The 20,947-nt window shown below is 47.9% G+C and overlaps 1 protein-coding gene across 1 annotated transcript in view; it reads left to right on the top strand.

The window, feature by feature from the left end:
• The window catches only part of LOC109879947 (dystrophin), a 237,438-nt gene that overhangs the window by 60,333 nt on the left and 156,158 nt on the right, over positions 1–20,947 (top strand). The window contains 4 exon segments of the mRNA XM_031819531.1: positions 1,784–1,907; positions 2,227–2,314; positions 9,313–9,560; positions 16,776–16,956. Coding sequence (XP_031675391.1) covers positions 1,784–1,907; positions 2,227–2,314; positions 9,313–9,560; positions 16,776–16,956 — 641 coding nt within the window.

Genomic DNA, 20,947 nt, shown 5'->3' with positions numbered 1-20,947 from the left:
CACTCTAACATTGCTAGGGAACAGTCACTCTAACATTGCTTGGGAACAGTCACACTAACATTGCCAGGGAACAGTCACTCTGACATTGCTAGGGAACAGTCACTCTAACATTGCTAGGGAACAGTCACTCTAACATTGCTAGGGGACAGTCACTCTAACATTGCTAGGGAACAGTCACTCTAACATTGCTAGGGAACAGTCACTCTAACATTGCTTGGGAACAGTCACTCTAACATTGCTTGGGAACAGTCACTCTAACATTGCTAGGGAACAGTCACTCTAACATTGTTAGGGAACAGTCACTCTGACATTGCTAGGGGACAGTCACTCTAACATTGCTAGGGGACAGTCACTAACATTGTTAGGGAACAGTCACTCTAACATTGCTAGGGAACAGTCACTCTAACATTGCTAGGGAACAGTCACTCTAACATTGCTAGGGAACAGTCACTCTAACATTCATTGTCGATGACACGGACAAGAGAGAAGGTCTCCCAGGCATATTGCTGTACACAAACAATTCTTCACTTTCTTACTTATAGGATAGAAACAAATCCTTGGGATCTCTGGTGTATGTATGTTAGTGTCCTGACCTGTCTGTCTGTGTGTGTGAGCTGACACTGATGTTGTGTGTGTTTGTGGCTTGACACTGTGTGTGTGTGTGTGTACCTGCTCTTTGACACGTGTGTGTGTTTTAGATCTCGCTGGCTGTAACCACGGTGCAGACCGAGCAGACGAAACTGACACACTCGGTGACGGCGAGCGTATCCAAGGTGACGACGCGTGAGAAGGTGGTGGTGAAGAATACTAAAGCAGCGCTGCCCTCTCCACCGCCCCAGAAGAAGAGACAGATTGTTGTCGAATCAGAGCTCAGGAAAAGGTGAGGTGGCAGGCTCCTCCAATCACTTTTCTGCAGAATCACCAGGGGGTGTGGCCAAACAGGGGGTGTAGACTTATTATAGTCTTGGTGACTTTGAGCGATAGCAGGAATTTGATCGTGACTTTGAGCGATAGCAGGAATTTGATCGTGACTTTGAGCGATAGCAGGAATTTGATCGTGACTTTGAGCGATAGCAGGAATTCGATCGTGACTTTGAGCGATAGCAGGAATTCGATCGTGACTTTGAGCGATAGCAGGAATTCGATCGTTGCATATCCTGATTTTATCCTGAGTCTAGTGTGTAGTGTGCCGTGCGGGAAAAATCCATTATCTACAACGATTGAATTCCGGGCCTAAAGACAATATTCCAGTTGTCAGTTCCAGTTGTCTCTGGAGACGTACCAAATGAAACACTATTCACTACATAGTGCAGTAGTTTTAACCAGAGACCTATGTGCCCCTTCTCCCTCTGTACTCAAGCTAGTCTCTCTCTCTTGTCCCTGGTCGGCCTGAGACAGGCTGACTAACAGGTAGGTTTGGATTATGTCTCTAGTCTGAGTCAACCACTATTGAGTAGTTCGGTTTCTCAGTTGGTGCTGTGTATCTTAGCCAGTACAGATGAATGCCTTAGATGTTTGGGATGTGAAGTGGAGACAGTGTTCGGTACAGTTGTTATAACTGCTCGTGTGGTCGTGAAGAGCACTGTGTGAATTAGACAGAGTGTGTGTCTTCAGGTTTAGTAGGAGAATCGCACAACCATAAAAAACTGGATCACAGAGGAAGACATAGAAGAAGAGGTATATATGCAGGTGTAGTTGGTGAACAGGTTGTCCTAACGTTGTCCTACACCTTGGGAGCGTTATACCAGAGCAGGGATTGACGTGTTGTTGTGTGTGTGTTCAGGTTTGACATGGACTTCACTGAGCTGCACAGTTTCATCACGCGCTCCAAGGCCATCCTACAGAGCCCAGAGTTCTCCATGTCCAGGAAGGAGGGCAGCGTACAGGAGCTCTACGATAAAGTCCTGGTGAGGTTATAGGTCATGCAGCCTTACCCATAATGCACCTCACAATGCAGTGTTACCCAAAATGCACCATACCTCATTACTCAGCCACTACCACTACACTGTCAGCCTGTCACTATGGCCATGATGTATCACTTTCTCCCTCTTTGTTTCTCTGTCTCCTCTCTCTCTCTCTCTCTCTCTCTCTCTACCTCTCTCTCTATCTCTCCCTCTCTCTCTCGCTCTCTCTCTCTCTCTCTCCCTCTCTCCCTCTCTCTCTCTCTCTCTCTCTCTCTCTCTCTCTCTCTCTCTCTCTCTCTCTCTCTCTCTCTCTCTCTCTCAGGCGATAGAGAGGGAGAGGCCAGAGAAGTTGCGGAAGCTTCAGGAAGCAACTCGTTCGGCACAGGCTTTGCTCGATCAGCTGGCGAGCGGTAAATGAAACACACCCACGCCACACACACACACACACCGCCACACAGACACCCACCCACCACCGGCTGTCCCCATGGCAACTCTCCTCTACCTGTCGTCTGTCCCCTCGCTGTTGTTTCCATAGCAAACCGTTGTCTCTGCCCTTGTTATGGGACTCCATGGGCAAGGAGCCCTGCGTCTCATGTCACCTCCTCTGCTCTCCCCTGTCCTTGTTATGAGACTCCATGGGCGAGGGGCCCTGCGTCTCATGTCACCTCCTCTGCTCTCCCCTGTCCTTGTTATGAGACTCCATGGGCGAGGAGCCCTGCGTCTCATGTCACCTCCTCTGCTCTCCTCTGTCCTTGTTATGAGACTCCATGGGCGAGGGGCCCTGCGTCTCATGTCACCTCCTCTGCTCTCCCCTGCCCTTGTTATGGGACTCCATGGGCGAGGAGCCCTGCGTCTCATGTCACCTCCTCCGCTCTCCCCTGTCCTTGTTATGAGACTCCATGGGCGAGGAGCCCTGGGTCTCATGTCACCTCCTCTGCTCTCTTCTGTCCTTGTTATGAGACTCCATGGGTGAGGAGCCCTGCGTCTCATGTCACCTCCTCTGCTCTCCTCTGTCCTTGTTATGAGACTCCATGGGCGAGGAGCCCTGCGTCTCATGTCACCTCCTCTGCTCTCCCCTGCCCTTGTTATGGGACTCCATGGGCGAGGAGCCCTGCGTCTCATGTCACCTCCTCTGCTCTCCCCTGTCCTTGTTATGAGACTCCATGGGCGAGGAGCCCTGCGTCTCATGTCACCTCCTCTGCTCTCCTCTGTCCTTGTTATGAGACTCCATGGGCGAGGAGCCCTGCGTCTCATGTCACCTCCTCTGCTCTCCACTGTCCTTGTTATGAGACTCCATGGGCGAGGAGCCCTGCGTCTCATGTCACCTCCTCTGCTCTCCCCTGGCCTTGTTATGAGACTCCATGGGCGAGGAGCCCTGCGTCTCATGTCACCTCCTCTGCTCTCCTCTGTCCTTGTTATGAGACTCCATGGGCGAGGAGCCCTGCGTCTCATGTCACCTCCTCTGCTCTCCACTGTCCTTGTTATGAGACTCCATGGGCGAGGAGCCCTGCGTCTCATGTCACCTCCTCTGCTCTCCTCTGTCCTTGTTATGAGACTCCATGGGCGAGGAGCCCTGCGTCTCATGTCATCTCCTCTGCTCTCCTCTGTCCTTGTTATGAGACTCCATGGGCGAGGAGCCCTGCGTCTCATGTCACCTCCTCTGCTCTCCACTGTCCTTGTTATGAGACTCCATGGGCGAGGAGCCCTGCGTCTCATGTCACCTCCTCTGCTCTCCACTGTCCTTGTTATGAGACTCCATGGGCGAGGAGCCCTGCGTCTCATGTCACCTCCTCTGCTCTCCTCTGTCCTTGTTATGAGACTCCATGGGCGAGGAGCCCTGCGTCTCATGTCACCTCCTCTGCTCTCCACTGTCCTTGTTATGAGACTCCATGGGCGAGGAGCCCTGCGTCTCATGTCACCTCCTCTGCTCTCCACTGTCCTTGTTATGAGACTCCATGGGCGAGGAGCCCTGCGTCTCATGTCACCTCCTCTGCTCTCCCCTGGCCTTGTTATGAGACTCCATGGGCGAGGAGCCCTGCGTCTCATGTCACCTCCTCTGCTCTCCCCTGGCCTTGTTATGAGACTCCATGGGTGAGGAGCCCTGCGTCTCATGTCACCTCCTCTGCTCTCCTCTGTCCTTGTTATGAGACTCCATGGGCGAGGAGCCCTGCGTCTCATGTCACCTCCTCTGCTCTCCACTGTCCTTGTTATGAGACTCCATGGGCGAGGAGCCCTGCGTCTCATGTCACCTCCTCTGCTCTCCTCTGTCCTTGTTATGAGACTCCATGGGTGAGGAGCCCTGCGTCTCATGTCACCTCCTCTGCTCTCCTCTGTCCTTGTTATGAGACTCCATGGGTGAGGAGCCCTGCGTCTCATGTCACCTCCTCTGCTCTCCTCTGTCCTTGTTATGAGACTCCATGGGCGAGGAGCCCTGCGTCTCATGTCACCTCCTCTGCTCTCCTCTGTCCTTGTATCATTGTTAACAAGTCATAAAGGATAAACATTGTCTTCCTCTTACATGGCACTCTATTCCACGTGTAGTGCACTACTTTTGACCAGAGCCCATAGGAGACCTGGTCAAATGTAGTGCACTTCATAGGGAATAGGGTGCCATTTGGGACGCCGCCAATGCATAGCGACCGAGCCTACTGTCTCACCCTGCCTCCGAGTCAGAGGTTCTGAATAGAAGAACACTTGAACTCAACTGGAACACCAAAGTTATCGATGCACTGCTGTGCTACAGGGTTTTCACGTTCTCTTGTTGTTGCACTGAAACACTGAAGGTATGGATTTGTATAGAACATTTCAATTCAATCCTGTGTGATGGTGGCGTTTACCTGACAACAGCGTGGTTTAGTATGTGGGTGGGTGTCTGTGTGGCTGTGTGTGTGTGACCAGGGGCTGGTTATACAAGGATGGATTTCATATGATTGTCTGTGAAAGTTGTGTCGTACTGGATACTTCAGTCTTCTCTCTGTTGATTACACTGTGTTTATTACCAATGAATGAACAGACCGTTCAGGTTTATTCGGCTCAGGGGTCCTAGTTATGACGAGGCAGGGGCTTGATCAATAGACAGACAGACAGACAGACAGACAGACAGACAGACAGACAGACAGACAGACAGACAGACAGACAGACAGACAGACAGACAGACAGACAGACAGACAGACAGACAGACAGACAGACAGATACATAGGTGCCTTCAGATACTATTCACACCTCTTGACTTTTTCCACATTTTGTTGTGTTACAGCCTGAATTTAAAATGGATTATATTTAGATGTTGTGTCACTGGCCTACACACAATACCCCATAATGTCAAAGTGTAATTAGGTTTTTAGAAATGTTTAGAAATGAATTCAAATGAAAAGCTGAGTATTCAACCCCTTTGTTATGGCAAGGCTAAAAAAGTTCAGGAGTAAACATTTGCTTAAGAATAATATCACATAATAAGTTGCACGGACTCACTCTGTGTGCAATAATAGGTTTTAACATGATTTTGAATGACTTCCTCATCTCTGTACCCCACACATACAAGGTCCCTCAGTTTACCAGTGAATTTCAAACACAAATTCAACCACAAAGACCAGGTAGGTTTTCCAATGCCTCGCAAAGAAGGGCACCTATTGATGGATGAAAAATAAAACAGCTGACATCGAATATCCCTTTGAGGATGGTGAAGTTATTAATTACACTTTGGATGGTGTATCAATACACCCAGTCACTACAAAGATACAGGCATCCATCCTAACTCAGTTGCCGGAGAGGAAGGAAACTGCTCAGGGATTTCACCATGAGGTCAATGGTGACTTTAAAACAGTTAGAGTTTAATGGCTGTGATAGGAGGAAACTGAGGATGGATCAACAACATTGTAGTTACTCCACAATACTAACCTAAATGACAGAAGAAGGAAGCCTGTACAGAATAAAAATATTCTAAAATATGCCTCCTGTTTGCAATAAACCACTAAAGTAAAACTGAAGAAAAAAAACATCCCTGAGTACCTCTCTTCATATTTTCAAGCATGGTGGTGGCTGCATCATGTTATGGGTATGCTTGTCATCGGCAAGGAGCAGGGAGTTTTTTAGGATAAAAAAAACAGAATGGAGCGAAGCACAGGCAAAATCCTAGAGGAGAACCTAGTCTTCTTTCCAAAGAACAGAAATAGGACAGCACTCCGGTAAATAAACTTGAATTGACATATTTTTATTGCAGCACGAACGTTTCGGGTTTGAGCCCTTCTTCAGTGTACAAAGCAATAGCAATCAATGTCACAATAACAACGGCTTTCTTCCTCCTCTTCTGAGGAAGAAGCATCGGAGGACCACAGCGCAGCGTGGTTAGTGTTCATCTTTTTAATAAGAAACTGAACACTTCAAATGACAAAACAACAAAGTGAAAACCGAAACAGTTCTATCTGGTGCAGACACACAAAGACTGAACATAACCACAAAACACAAAGGAAAACAGGCTACCTAAATATGGTTCTCAATCAGGGACAACGATAGACAGCTGCCTCTGATTGAGAACCATATCAGGCCAAACACAGAAATAGAAAATATAGAAAAATTAACATAGACTGCCCACCCCAACTCACACCCTGACCATACTAAATAAAGACATAGACTGCCCACCCCAACTCACACCCTGACCATACTAAATAAAGACATAGACTGCCCACCCCAACTCACACCCTGACCATACTAAATAAAGACATAGACTGCCCACCCCAACTCACACCCTGACCATACTAAATAAAGACACAGACTGCCCACCCCAACTCACACCCTGACCATACTAAATAAAGACATAGACTGCCCACCCCAACTCACACCCTGACCATACTAAATAAAGACACAGACTGCCCACCCCAACTCACACCCTGACCATACTAAATAAAGACATAGACTGCCCACCCCAACTCACACCCTGACCATACTAAATAAAGACACAGACTGCCCACCCCAACTCACACCCTGACCATACTAAATAAAGACAAAACAAAGGAATGAAGGTCAGACCGTGACAGGTGGGCATAATGCTAAATTAACCGTCAGTTTTGGCCCAATCAAGAGATCCCAGCAGAGGAAGCTGTGAGGGTTAGGGAAGCTGTGGGGGTTAGGGAAGCTGTGAGGGTTAGGGAAGCTGTGGGGGTTAGGGAAGCTGTGAGGGTTAGGGAAGCTGTGAGGGTTAGGGAAGCTGTGAGGGTTAGGGAAGCTGTGGGGGTTAGGGAAGCTGTGAGGGTTAGGGAAGCTGTGGGCGTTAGGGAAGCTGTGAGGGTTAGGGAAGCTGTGAGGGTTAGGGAAGCTGTGGGGGTTAGGGAAGCTGTGAGGGTTAGGGAAGCTGTGAGGGTTAGAGAAGCTGTGGGCGTTAGGGAAGCTGTGAGGGTTAGGGAAGCTGTGAGGGTTAGGGAAGCTGTGAGGGTTAGGGAAGCTGTGAGGGTTAGGGAAGCTGTGGGGGTTAGGGAAGCTGTGAGGGTTAGGGAAGCTGTGGGGGAAACATGATGATCAAATAAAGATAGACGCACAATACAATTGCATTATGATGTCATCACCTAAATGTTTGGACTATTTATAACCTACTACAAAAAACCTACTACAAAAAAATGAGAAAAATAACATTCCTCATTAAGGACTGCTGGGACAAGAGCGTTAGCAGTATGTCTTTGGAGAAATCATTGATCCCTATCTCCTCCCATAGAACAATTCAATGGCCATATAATAGAAGGTACTTAGTTCATAATTATGGTTGTTGAAATGCCTGGCAATGGGTGATTTTTTTTCATCATGTTTTGCGAATAGAGCTCTTATGCTCACATATCCTTGTCGTAAGTTCACGTTTGGTCTCACCCACATAATAGAAGTGACCGGAACATATACAAGGACATATACAACATATTTCATGTTTCATGTTACTCTACCTGGAACCTCCCTCTGGGCAGAGTGGAACAGTGGACAGTTGTGACAAGGAATCTGCTGTCCGGAAACTGATAAGACATCAAATATTGTTTCTTAGATAAAATCTGACCTTACTAAACATTCTTGGGTCTCTTACAGCCAAACCTCTGGGGATTCAAAGGCTTTACCAAAGCTGGGGTCACTGTGTAATATGTGTCCATGTCTATTAACCACTTCCTGGATGCACCTTGAAATGGGACGGTAGGTGGACACCAAAGGAAGGAGAGGGATTTGTTTTGACGTTGCAGAATGCATTTCCACGCTCTTTTGTCTGACTCAATAATTCTTCTTTATAACCTCTTGGTTTGAATCGTTCACATAAGTGTTTGGTGATGTACATCCAATGATGAATCAGAGTCACACATGCACCTAATGACAAGGAGTCAGCTGTATAGCTGTTTTTAATGAAGGGGATAACTGCTGAGATGACTGCTGTTTCTATCTGTTTCTCAGTAGGCCATTAACATCTTGCCTGACCAAAACATCCTGAAAGGAAACAGGTTCTTTATCGGACACAAACAGAAATGTAATGGACGGCATCCTCCATGCCATCAATACATCTCATAAACCCTGTGATAAACCTAGAATAGGGAGACGATAACTTGTTGTTGTGACATTGATTGCCATTGCCTTGCACGCTGAAGAACGGCTCGTACCCGAAACGTTCGTGAGGCCATAAAAAGATGTCGATGTAAGTTTAGTTACCGGAGTGCTGTACTATTTCTGTTCATTGGATTATATACGAGGATTCAACACTTGATTTAAGTTTATATAAAATGGAGTCGTTGTTTATCTTTTCATGAACTGTATTTGTGAACGTAGCTCCTCTAACAATGATGAAGATGTTGACAGACTTACTGAAGCCCGAGTCTGATCCCACCACTGTTCCCTTGGAAACCCAGGGAGATTCAGTGGTCTTCTGGACGGTTGGAGCAGCTCCACAAGACAGAAACAAGGTCTCTCCTACATGGTATAGTGTTATCCCAGTATTGGCACAATAAGGGCCTAAGGATTAACAAGGAACCTATTCTGGGACGATAAGAAGTGCAAGAATAATGAGATATTTCTGTATTACGTGTTTAAGAAATTTCAAAAATGTCTAATAACATGTTTTCACTTTGTCATTATGGGGTATTGTGATGTCATTATGGGGTATTGTGATGTCATTATGGGGTATTGTGATGTCATTATGGGGTATTGTGATGTCATTATGGGGTATTGTGATGTCATTATGGGGTATTGTGTGTAGACAGGTGAGAGAAAAACATCTATTTCATCCATTTTAAATACAGGCTGTAACACAACAAAATGTGGAATAAGTCAAGGGGTCTGAATACTTTCTGAAGACTCAGATAGATACACAGGCAGACAGACAGACAGACTGACAGACAGGTGGATAGATGAGTCATTGACTGTAACATCTGTCCTGTTGTGTCTGTCCCTCCAGAGGGTGGTAGTAGGAGGGCTGATGACATCCAGAAAGCAGCCGAGGAGCTCAACACTCGCTGGGATGGGTTCTGTGCCCTGCTGGCTGAGAGGCTGGAGTGGCTGGCCTACCAGAGCAAGATCCTGGCCTTCTATAACCTCTGGCAGCAACTGGAGCAAGCTGTGGTCAACTCTGAGAACTGGCTGAAGGTCCAGCAGCCACCGGCCTCAGAGCCTGAACCTCTGAAGCATCAACTGGAGCGCTGCAGGGTGAGGAGTGGGGGGGAATGGTGTAGTGTCTGTGGAGGGAGGGAGGGAGGGCATGCAGAATTAGGCTGATACCCACTAATTATCAAAATCCAGAAAAGAGCCGTTAAATTCTATAACTCCCTAAAAGGAAGTGATTCCCAAACCTTCCATAATAAAGCCATCACCTACAGAGAGATGAACCTGGAGAAGAGTCCCCTCAGCAAGCTGGTCCTGGACAGCAACACAATTAGACCCAACCAAATCATGAGAAAACAAAAAGATAATTACTTGACACATTCGAAAGAATTAACAAAAAAACTGAGTAAACTAGAATGCTATTTGGCCCTAAACAGAGAGTACACAGTGGCAGAATACCTGACCACTGTGACTGACCCAAATTTAAGGAAAGCTTTGACTATGTACAGACTCAGTGAGCATAGCCTTGCTATTGAGAATGGCCGCTGTAGACAGACCTGGCTCTCAAGAGAAGACAGGCTATGTGCTCACTGCCCACAAAATGAGGTGGAAACTGAGCTGCACTTCCTGCCCAATGTATGACCATATTAGAGACACATATTTCCCTCAGATTACACAGATCCACAAAGAATTCGAAAACAAATCCAATGTTGATAAACTCCCATATCTATTGGGTGAAATACCACAGTGTGACATCACAGCAGCAAAATGTGTGACCTGTTGCCACACGAAAAGGTCAACCAGTGAAGAACAAATACCATTGTAAATACAACCCATATTTATGTTTATTTATTTTCCCTTTTGTACTTTAACCATTTGCACATCGTTACAACACTCTATATAGACATAATATGACATTTGAAATGTCTATATTATTTTGGAACGTCTGTGAGTGTAATGTTTACTGTTCATTTAATTGTTTATTTCACTTTCCTTTATTATCTACTTCACTTGCTTTGGCAATGTTAACATATGTTTCCCCTGCCAATAAAGGCCTTGAATTGAGAGAGCGAGAGAGAAAGTGTGTGTGAGGGGGCAGTGTGTGTGAGAGAGAGAGACAGTCTGTATGTCTGTCAAGTGCAGGGTTTATTTTCAACTCTAATATAACACACCTGATTCATCTGTGTACACACACACACACACACACACATAAATGTGCACATGTGGGGTTGGTGCAAAAACCTGCATCCCTAGTAGCTTTCCCAGTGGAGAGATGACCACCTCTTGTGTAGTGTTAGTTGGTCCTGTCCTGTCTCCTGTTGTATAGCTGTTTAGTTAGGTGTCACTGCTCATAGTTGGTCCTGTCCTGTCTCCTGTTGTATAGCTGTTTAGTTAGGTGTCACTGCTCATAGTTGGTCCTGTCCTGTCTCCTGTTGTATAGCTGTTTAGTTAGGTGTCACTGCTCATAGTTGGTCCTGTCCTGTCTCCTGTTGTATAGCTGTTTAGTTAGGTGTCACTGCTCATAGTTGGTCCTGTCCTGTCTCCTGTTGTATAGCTGTTTAGTTAGGTGTCACTGCTCATAGTTGGTCCTGTCCTGTCTCCTGTTGTATAGCTGTTTAGTTAGGTGTCACTGCTCATAGTTGGTCCTGTCCTGTCTCCTGTTGTATAGTTGTTTAGTTAGGTGTCACTGCTCATAGTTGGTCCTGTCCTGTCTCCTGTTGTATAGCTGTTTAGTTAGGTGTCACTGCTCATAGTTGGTCCTGTCCTGTCTCCTGTTGTATAGCTGTTTAGTTAGGTGTCACTGCTCATATTTGGTCCTGTCCTGTCTCCTGTTGTATAGCTGTTTAGTTAGGTAAGTCAATGCTCAGTTATTATTCTGAATAACAAGACACATGGCACCCACTTCCCCCATAGAGCTCTGGTCAGAAGTAGTGAACTACATAGGGAATGGGGTTCCATTTGGGACGCAGACAGCTCTGATAGCTTTGCATCACATACCAGTGTTTTCCCTAGATGCATTTAGCAGTGGCCACTAATGTAGACATATAGATGTATGTCCCAGGAAGAGCACTCCCTCCACAGGAAGACCCCACCCCTCCCCTCCATAGGAAGACCCCACCCCTCCGCTCCATAGGAAGACCCCAGGAAGACCCCACCCTCCCCTCCATAGGAAGACCCCAGGAAGACCCCACCCTCCCCTCCATAGGAAGACCCCAGGAAGACCCCACCCTCCCCTCCATAGGAAGACCCCAGGAAGACCCCACCCTCCCCTCCATAGGAAGACCCCACCCTCCCCTCCATAGGAAGACCCCTCCCCTCCATAGGAAGACCCAGGAAGACCCCTCCCCTCCGCTCCATAGGAAGACCCCAGGAAGACCCCACCCCTCCCCTCCATAGGAAGACCCCAGGAAGACCCCACCCCTCCCCTCCATAGGAAGACCCTAGGAAGAGCCCACCCCTCCGCTCCATAGGAAGACTCCAGGAAGACCCCACCCCTCCCCTCCATAGGAAGACCCCAGGAAGACCCCACCCCTCCCCTCCCCTCCATAGGAAGACTCCAGGAAGACCCCACCCCTCCCCTCCCCTCCATAGGAAGACTCCAGGAAGAACCCACCCCTCCACTCCATAGGAAGACCCCACCCCTCCACTCCATAGGAAGACCCCACCCCTCCCCTCCCCTCCATAGGAAGACTCCAGGAAGACCCCACCCCTCCCCTCCCCTCCATAGGAAGACCCCACCCCTCCCCTCCCCTCCATAGGAAGACTCCAGGAAGAACCCACCCCTCCACTCAATAGGAAGACCCCACCCCTCCCCTCCATAGGAAGACTCCAGGAAGACCCCACCCCTCCCCTCCATAGGAAGACCCCAGGAAGACCCCACCCCTCCCCTCCCCTCCATAGGAAGACCCCAGGAAGACCCCACCCCTCCCCTCCCCTCCATAGGAAGACTCCAGGAAGAACCCACCCCTCCACTCAATAGGAAGACCCCACCCCTCCGCTCCATAGGAAGACTCCAGGAAGACCCCACCCCTCCCCTCCATATGAAGACCCCACCCCTCCGCTCCCCTCCATAGGAAGACTCCAGGAAGAACCCACCCCTCCACTCAATAGGAAGACCCCACCCATCCCCTCCATAGGAAGACCCCAGGAAGACCCCACCCTCCCCTCCATAGGAAGACCCCAGGAAGACCCCACCCTCCCCTCCATAGGAAGACCCCAGGAAGACCCCACCCTCCCCTCCATAGGAAGACCCCACCCTCCCCTCCATAGGAAGACCCCTCCCCTCCATAGGAAGACCCCAGGAAGACCCCACCCCTCCCCTCCATAGGAAGACCCCAGGAAGACCCCACCCCTCCCCTCCATAGGAAGACCCTAGGAAGAGCCCACCCCTCCGCTCCATAGGAAGACTCCAGGAAGACCCCACCCCTCCCCTCCATAGGAAGACCCCAGGAAGACCCCACCCCTCCCCTCCCCTCCATAGGAAGACTCCAGGAAGACCCCACCCCTCCCCTCCCCTCCATAGGAAGACTCCAGGAAGAACCCACCCCTCCACTCCATAGGAAGACCCCACCCCTCCCCTCCCCTCCATAGGAAGACTCCAGGAAGACCCCACCCCTCCCCTCCCCTCCATAGGAAGACTCCAGGAAGAACCCACCCCTCCACTCAATAGGAAGACCCCACCCCTCCCCTCCATAGGAAGACTCCAGGAAGACCCCACCCCTCCCCTCCATAGGAAGACCCCAGGAAGACCCCACCCCTCCCCTCCCCTCCATAGGAAGACTCCAGGAAGAACCCACCCCTCCACTCAATAGGAAGACCCCACCCCTCCGCTCCATAGGAAGACTCCAGGAAGACCCCACCCCTCCCCTCCATATGAAGACCCCACCCCTCCGCTCCCCTCCATAGGAAGACTCCAGGAAGAACCCACCCCTCCACTCAATAGGAAGACCCCACCCATCCCCTCCATAGGAAGACCCCAGGAAGACCCCACCCTCCCCTCCATAGGAAGACCCCAGGAAGACCCCACCCTCCCCTCCATAGGAAGACCCCAGGAAGGACCCCACCCCTCCCCTCCATAGGAAGACCCCAGGAAGGACCCCACCCCTCCCCTCCATAGGAAGACCCCAGGAAGACCCCACCCCTCCGCTCCATAGGAAGACCCCAGGAAGACCCCACCCCTCCGCTCCATAGGAAGACCCCAGGAAGACCCCACCCCTCCCCTCCATAGAAAGACCCCACCCCTCCCCTCCATAGGAAGACCCCACCCCTCCCCTCCATAGGAAGACCCCACCCCTCCCCTCCATAGGAAGACCCCACCCCTCCCATCCTTCGTAGGGGAAACACTTCATACAGTGTCGTTCAGTATTCATACAACAATATTCTCTGTTCTGTATTCACCACAGAGAAAACGCATTGCCACCGGGAAGGTTTGCCATAAATATTTAATTGTAATAAAATCTAAATTTGACTATTTTGTATTGAATGGCTCATAATAACAGCAGAACAGCACAAAGCTGTAATGAGATGTTAATGTATTGTGTAGACTCTGATATATTAGACTAGGATACTAAGACCCCCTCTGATAGATTAGACTAGGATACTAAGACCCCCTCTGGTAGATTAGACTTGGATACTAAGACCCCCTCTGATAGATTAGACTAGGATACTAAGACCCCCCTCTGGTAGATTAGACTTGGATACTAAGACCCCCCTCTGGTAGATTAGACTTGGGTACTAAGACCCCCTCTGGTAGATTAGACTTGGGTACTAAGACCCCCTCTGGTAGATTAGACTTGGATACTAAGACCCCCTTCTGGTAGATTAGACTTGGGTACTAAGACCCCCTCTGGTAGATTAGACTAGGATACTAAGACCCCCTCTGATAGATTAGACTTGGATACTAAGACCCCCTTCTGGTAGATTAGACTAGGATACTAAGACCCCCTCTGATAGATTAGACTAGGATACTAAGACCCCCCTCTGGTAGATTAGACTTGGATACTAAGACCCCCTTCTGGTAGATTAGACTAGGATACTAAGACCCCCTCTGATAGATTAGACTTGGGTACTAAGACCCCCTCTGATAGATTAGACTAGGGTACTAAGACCCCCTCTGATAGATTAGACTTGGGTACTAAGACCCCCTCTGATATATTAGACTAGGATACTAAGACCCCCTCTGATAGATTAGACTAGGGTACTAAGACCCCCTCTGATAGATTAGACTTGGGTACTAAGACCCCCTCTGATAGATTAGACTTGGGTACTAAGACCCCCTCTGATAGATTAGACTTGGGTACTAAGACCCCCTCTGATAGATTAGACTTGGGTACTAAGACCCCCTCTGATAGATTAGACTTGGGTACTAAGACCCCCTCTGATAGATTAGACTTGGGTACTAAGACCCCCTCTGATAGATTAGACTAGGATACTAAGACCCCCTTCTGGTAGATTAGACTAGGATACTAAGACCCCCTCTGATAGATTAGACTAGGATACTAAGACCCCCTCTGGTAGATTAGACTAGGATACTAAGACCCCCTCTGATAGATTAGACTAGGATACTAAGACCCCCTCTGATAGATTAGACTAGGATACTAAGACCCCCTCTGATAGATTAGACTAGGATACTAAGACCCCCTTCTGGTAGATTAGACTAGGATACTAAGACCCCCTCTGATAGATTAGACTAGGATACTAAGACCCCCTCTGATAGATTAGACTAGGATACTAAGACCCCCTCTGATAGATTAGACTAGGATACTAAGACCCCCTCTGATAGATTAGACTTGGGTACTAAGACCCCCTCTGATAGATTAGACTAGGATACTAAGACCCCCTCTGGTAGATTAGACTAGGATACTAAGACCCCCTCTGATAGATTAGACTAGGATACTAAGACCCCCTCTGATAGATTAGACTAGGATACTAAGACCCCCTCTGATAGATTAGACTTGGGTACTAAGACCCCCTCTGGTAGATTAGACTAGGGTACTAAGACCCCCTCTGATAGATTAGACTAGGATACTAAGACCCCCTCTGATAGATTAGACTAGGATACTAAGACCCCCTCTGATAGATTAGACTAGGATACTAAGACCCCCTCTGATAGATTAGACTAGGATACTAAGACCCCCTCTGATAGATTAGACTAGGATACTAAGACCCCCTCTGATAGATTAGACTTGGGTACTAAGACCCCCTCTGGTAGATTAGACTAGGGTACTAAGACCCCCTCTGATAGATTAGACTAGGATACTAAGACCCCCTCTGATAGATTAGACTAGGATACTAAGACCCCCTCTGATAGATTAGACTAGGATACTAAGACCCCCTCTGATAGATTAGACTAGGATACTAAGACCCCCTCTGATAGATTAGACTAGGATACTAAGACCCCCTCTGATAGATTAGACTAGGATACTAAGACCCCCTCTGATAGATTAGACTAGGGTACTAAGACCCCCTCTGATAGATTAGACTAGGATACTAAGACCCCCTCTGATAGGGTACTAAAACATCATCTGATTATTTATATATACAGTTGAAGTCGGAAGTTTACATACACCTTAGCCAAATACATTTAAACTCAGTTTTTTCACAATTCCTGATATTTAATCCTAGTAACAATTCCCTGTTTTAGGTCAGTTAGGATCACTACTTTATTTTAAGAATGTGAAATGTCAGAATAATAGTAGACAGAATGATTTATTTCAGCTTTTATTTCTTTCATCACATTCCCAGTAGGCCAGAAGTTAACATACACTCAATTAGTATTTGGTAGCATTGCCTTTAAATTGTTTAACTTGGGTCAAACGTTTCTGGTCTCTCTTCTCTTCCTGTCTTCCTCTCTTCCTGTCTTCCTCTCTTCCTGTCTTCCTCTCTTCCTGTCTTCCTCTCTTCCTGTCTTCCTCTCTTCCTCTCCTCCTGTCTTACTCTCTTCCTGTCTTACTCTCTTCCTGTCTTACTCTCTTCCTGTCTTACTCTCTTCCTGTCTTCCTCTCATCCTGTCTTCCTCTCTTCCTGTCTTCCTCTCGTCCTGTCTTTCTGACTTCCTGTCTTTTTTCTCTTGCTTTCTGCTGATCTGTCTCTGTCTCACTCTCTCTTTTTTTCCCTTTCACTCCCCCTTACCCCTTCTTACCTCCCCATCTCTCTCCTCCCCCTCAACTTCCTCCCCCCTCTCCCACCTCTTCTCCCAACTCCCTTCCTTCTCTCCCTCTTCCCCTCTCCTCCCCTCTCCTCCCCTCCCTCCTCCCTCCCTCCCACCTCTTCTTCCAACCCCTACCTCCTCTCCCTCTTCCCTTCTCCTCTCCCCCCCAGGAGGAGATAGCTCGTTTCTCCTCTCTGGAGCCCCAGGTCAACCTGCTAAAAGAGAAGCTGAAGGCACTGAGGGAGAAGGAGAATGTTCCTGTCTTCTTCGATGCAGACATCACTGACTTCACACAGCATCACCAGCAGGTCCTGGATGAGCTCCAGGCCCGAGAGAGACAGCTGGTGCTGGGTGAGAATATGGAGCAGGACACAAACACAATGCAGGCGTGCACTTACACACAGGAACACAGAAAGGGGTCATGAGGGAAGAGAAAAAGCGCACCACACCTAGTCAACTTCTGATTGTTAGGGGTTAATAGGTGAGGGTTAGAGGTTAAGGGTTAACAGGTGAGGGTTAGGGGTTAACAGGTGAGGGTTAGGGGTTAATAGGTGAGGGTTAGGGGTTAACAGGTGAGGGTTAGGGGTTAATAGGTGAGGGTTAGGGGTTAACAGGTGAGGGTTAAGGTTAGGGGTTAATAGGTGAGGGTTAGGGGTTAACAGGTGAGGGTTAGAGGTTAATAGGTGAGGGTTATGGATTAATAGGTGAGGGTTAGGGGTTAATAGGTGAGGGTTAGGGGTTAACAGGTGAGGGTTAGAGGTTAATAGGTGAGGGTTAGGGTTAGGGGTTAATAGGTGAGGGTTAGGGGTTAATAGGTGAGGGTTAGGGGTTAACAGGTGAGGGTTAGAGGTTAATAGGTGAGGGTTAGGGGTTAATAGGTGAGTGCTGTGGCACGTGCAACAGAGAGAGGAGAGGATAATATTTTAGAGGGGAGGAGAATTTTTTTAGAGGAGACAAGGAGAGGAGGTTATTTTAGAGTAGAGTGGGATATTTTAGAGGAGGAGGAGAGGACAGGAGAGGAGAGGAGGATATTTTAGAGGATAATAGGAAAGGACTGGAGAGGATAGGAGGATATTTTAGAGGAGAGGAGGATATTTTAGAGGAGAGGAGGTTATTTTAGAGGAGAGGAGGATATTTTAGAGGAGGAGGAGAGGACAGGAGAGGAGAGGAGGATATTTTAGAGGATAATAGGAAAGGACTGGAGAGGATAGGAGGATATTTTAGAGGAGAGGAGGATATTTTAGAGGAGAGGAGGTTATTTTAGAGGAGAGGAGGTTATTTTAGAGGAGAGGAGGTTATTTTAGAGGAGAGGAGGATGTTTTAGAGGAGAGGAGGATATTTTAGAGGAGAGGAGGTTGTTTTAGAGGAGAGGAGGGTATTTTAGAGGAGAGGAGGGTATTTTAGAGGAGAGGAGGCTATTTTAGAGGAGAGGAGGATGTTTTAGAGAAGAACAGGAGAGGACTGGAGAGGAGAGGAGGAGGACAGGAGAGGAGAGGAGGATATTTTTAGAGGAGAAGAGGATGTTTTAGAGGAGAGGAGGTTATTTTAGAGGAGAGGAGGATGTTTTAGAGGAGAGGAGGGTATTTTAGAGGAGAGGAGGGTATTTTAGAGGAGAGGAGGCTATTTTAGAGGAGAGGAGGATATTTTAGAGGAGAGGAGGATGTTTTAGAGAGGAGGATGATGTTTTAGAGAGGAGGAGGATGTTTTAGAGGAGAGGAGGATGTTTTAGAGAGGAGGATGATGTTTTAGAGGAGAGGAGGATGTTTTAGAGAGGAGGATGATGTTTTAGAGAGGAGGATGATGTTTTAGAGAGGAGGATGATGTTTTAGAGGAGAGGAGGCTATTTTAGAGGAGAGGAGGATGTTTTAGAGAGGAGGATGATGTTTTAGAGAGGAGGATGATGTTTTAGAGAGGAGGATGATGTTTTAGAGAGGAGGATGATGTTTTAGAGGAGAGGGGGATGTTTTAGAGGAGAGGAGGGTATTTTAGAGGAGAGGGGGATGTTTTAGAGGAGAGGAGGATATTTTAGAGGAGAGGAGGCTATTTTAGAGGAGAGGAGGATGTTTTAGAGAAGAACAGGAGAGGACTGGAGAGGAGAGGAGGAGGACAGGAGAGGAGAGGAGGATATTTTTAGAGGAGAAGAGGATGTTTTAGAGGAGAGGAGGTTATTTTAGAGGAGAGGAGGATGTTTTAGAGGAGAGGAGGGTGTTTTAGAGGAGAGGAGGATGTTTTAGAGGAGAGGAGGATGTTTTAGAGGAGAGGAGGATGTTTTAGAGGAGAGGAGGATGTTTTAGAGGAGAGGAGGATGTTTTAGAGGAGAGGAGGATGTTTTAGAGGAGAGGAGGATGTTTTAGAGGAGAGGAGGATGTTTTAGAGGAGAGGAGGATGTTTTAGAGAGGAGGATGATGTTTTAGAGAGGAGGAGGATGATTTAGAGGAGAGGAGGATGTTTTAGAGAGGAGGACGCAGAACACAGCAGGACAGTTTGTTCTCATCTCCATATGTAGAGTGGATGTCAGAGAGGGATTGAGGGAGCTGGCTGGTTCAGCTGCTGTGTGTGTGTGTGTGTGTGTGTGTGTGTGTGTGTGTGTGTGTGTGTGTGTGTGTGTGTGTGTGTGTGTGTGTGTGTGTGTGTGTGTGTGTGTGTGTGTGTGTGTGTGTGTGTGTGTGTGTGTGTGTGTGTGAGAGAATGGGCTTATCAGAGAGCAGTAATATGAACACAGAGGGGTAAATTGTAGAAAGTGTATTAACAGTACTCACATGGGTCCTCTACTCACAGGAAATAGAAATATGCCTAATGTATTCTCAATTACATTTCAAGTTCAAAGTGTGTCTGTATCAAATCAATTTTTGGTCACATACATGGTTAGCAGATGTTAATGTGAGTGTAGCGAAATGCTTGTGCTTCTAGTTCCGACCATGCAGTAATATCTAACAAGTAATCTAACCTAACAATTTCACAACACAATTTCACAACAACTACCTTATACAGACAAGTGTAAAGGAATGAATAAGAATACGTACATATAAATATATGAATGAGCGATGGCCGTGCAGCATAAGCAAGATGCAGTAGATGGTATAGAGTACAGTATATACATATGACATGAGTAATGTAGGGTATGTAAACATTATATAAAGTGGCATTGTTTAAAGTGACTAGTGATACATTTATTACATCCAATTTTTAATTACTAAAGTGGCTAGAGATTTGAGTCAGTATGTTGGCAGCAGCCACTCAATGTTAGTGATGGCTGTTTAACAGTCTGAGGGCCTTGAGATAGAAGCTGTTTTTCAGTCTCTCGGTCCCTGCTTTGATGCACCTGTACTGACCTCGCCTTCTGGATGAAATCGGGGTGAACAGGCAGTGGCTCGGGTGGTTGTTGTCCATGATGATCTTTTTGGCCTTCCTGTGACATCGGGTGCTGTAGGTGTCCTGGAGGGCAGGTAGATTGCCCCCGGTGATGCGTTGTGCAGACCTCACTACCCTCTGGAGAGCCTTACGGTTGTGGGCGGAGCAGTTGCCATACCAGGCGGTGATACAGCCCGACAGGATGCTCTCGATTGTGCATCTGTAGAAGTTTGTGAGTGTTTTCAGTGACAAGCCAAATTTCTTCAGCCTCCTGAGGTTGAAGAGGCGCTCTTGCTCCTCTGCTGCTGCGCCTTCTTCACCACGCTGTCTGTGTGGGTGGACCATTTCAGTTTGTCCGTGATGTGTACGCCGAGGAACTTAAAACTTTCCTTCTTCACCACGCTGTCTGTGTGGGTGGACCATTTCAGTTTGTCCGTGATGTGTACGCCGAGGAACTTAAAACTTTCCATCTTCCCCACTGCGGTCTCGTTGATGTGGATGGGGGGGGGGGGGGGGGTGATCCCTCTGCTGTGATCCCTCTCCTGAAGTCCACAATCATCTCCTTTGTTTTGTTGACGTTGAGTGTGAGGTTATTTTCCTGACACCACGCTCCGAGAGCCTTCACCTCCTCCCTGTAGGCCGTCTAGTCGTTGTTGGTAATCAAGCCTACCACTGTAGTGACATCTGCAAACTTGATGATTGAGTTGGAGAGGGCTGAGAACGCACCCCAGTGTTGAGGATCAACGGGGTGAAGATGTTGTTTCCTATTCTCACCACCTGGGGACGGCCCGTCAGAAAGTCCAGGACCCAGTTGCACAGGGCGGGCGTCTGAGAGTTTGGAGGTAGTATGGAGTTAAATGCTGAGCTGTAATCAATGAACAGCATTCTCACATAGGTATTCCTCTTGTCCAGATGGGTTAGGGCAGTGTGCAGTGTGGTTGTGATTGCGTCGTCTGTGGACCTATTGGGGCGGTAAGGAAATTGGAGTGGT

This window comes from Oncorhynchus kisutch, unplaced genomic scaffold (genome assembly GCF_002021735.2).
Source record: "Oncorhynchus kisutch isolate 150728-3 unplaced genomic scaffold, Okis_V2 scaffold2241, whole genome shotgun sequence".
In the NCBI taxonomy this organism is placed as follows: domain Eukaryota; kingdom Metazoa; phylum Chordata; class Actinopteri; order Salmoniformes; family Salmonidae; genus Oncorhynchus; species Oncorhynchus kisutch.
Note: the sequence above shows the minus strand (reverse complement) of the source record. Positions and strands in the feature narration are given on the sequence as shown.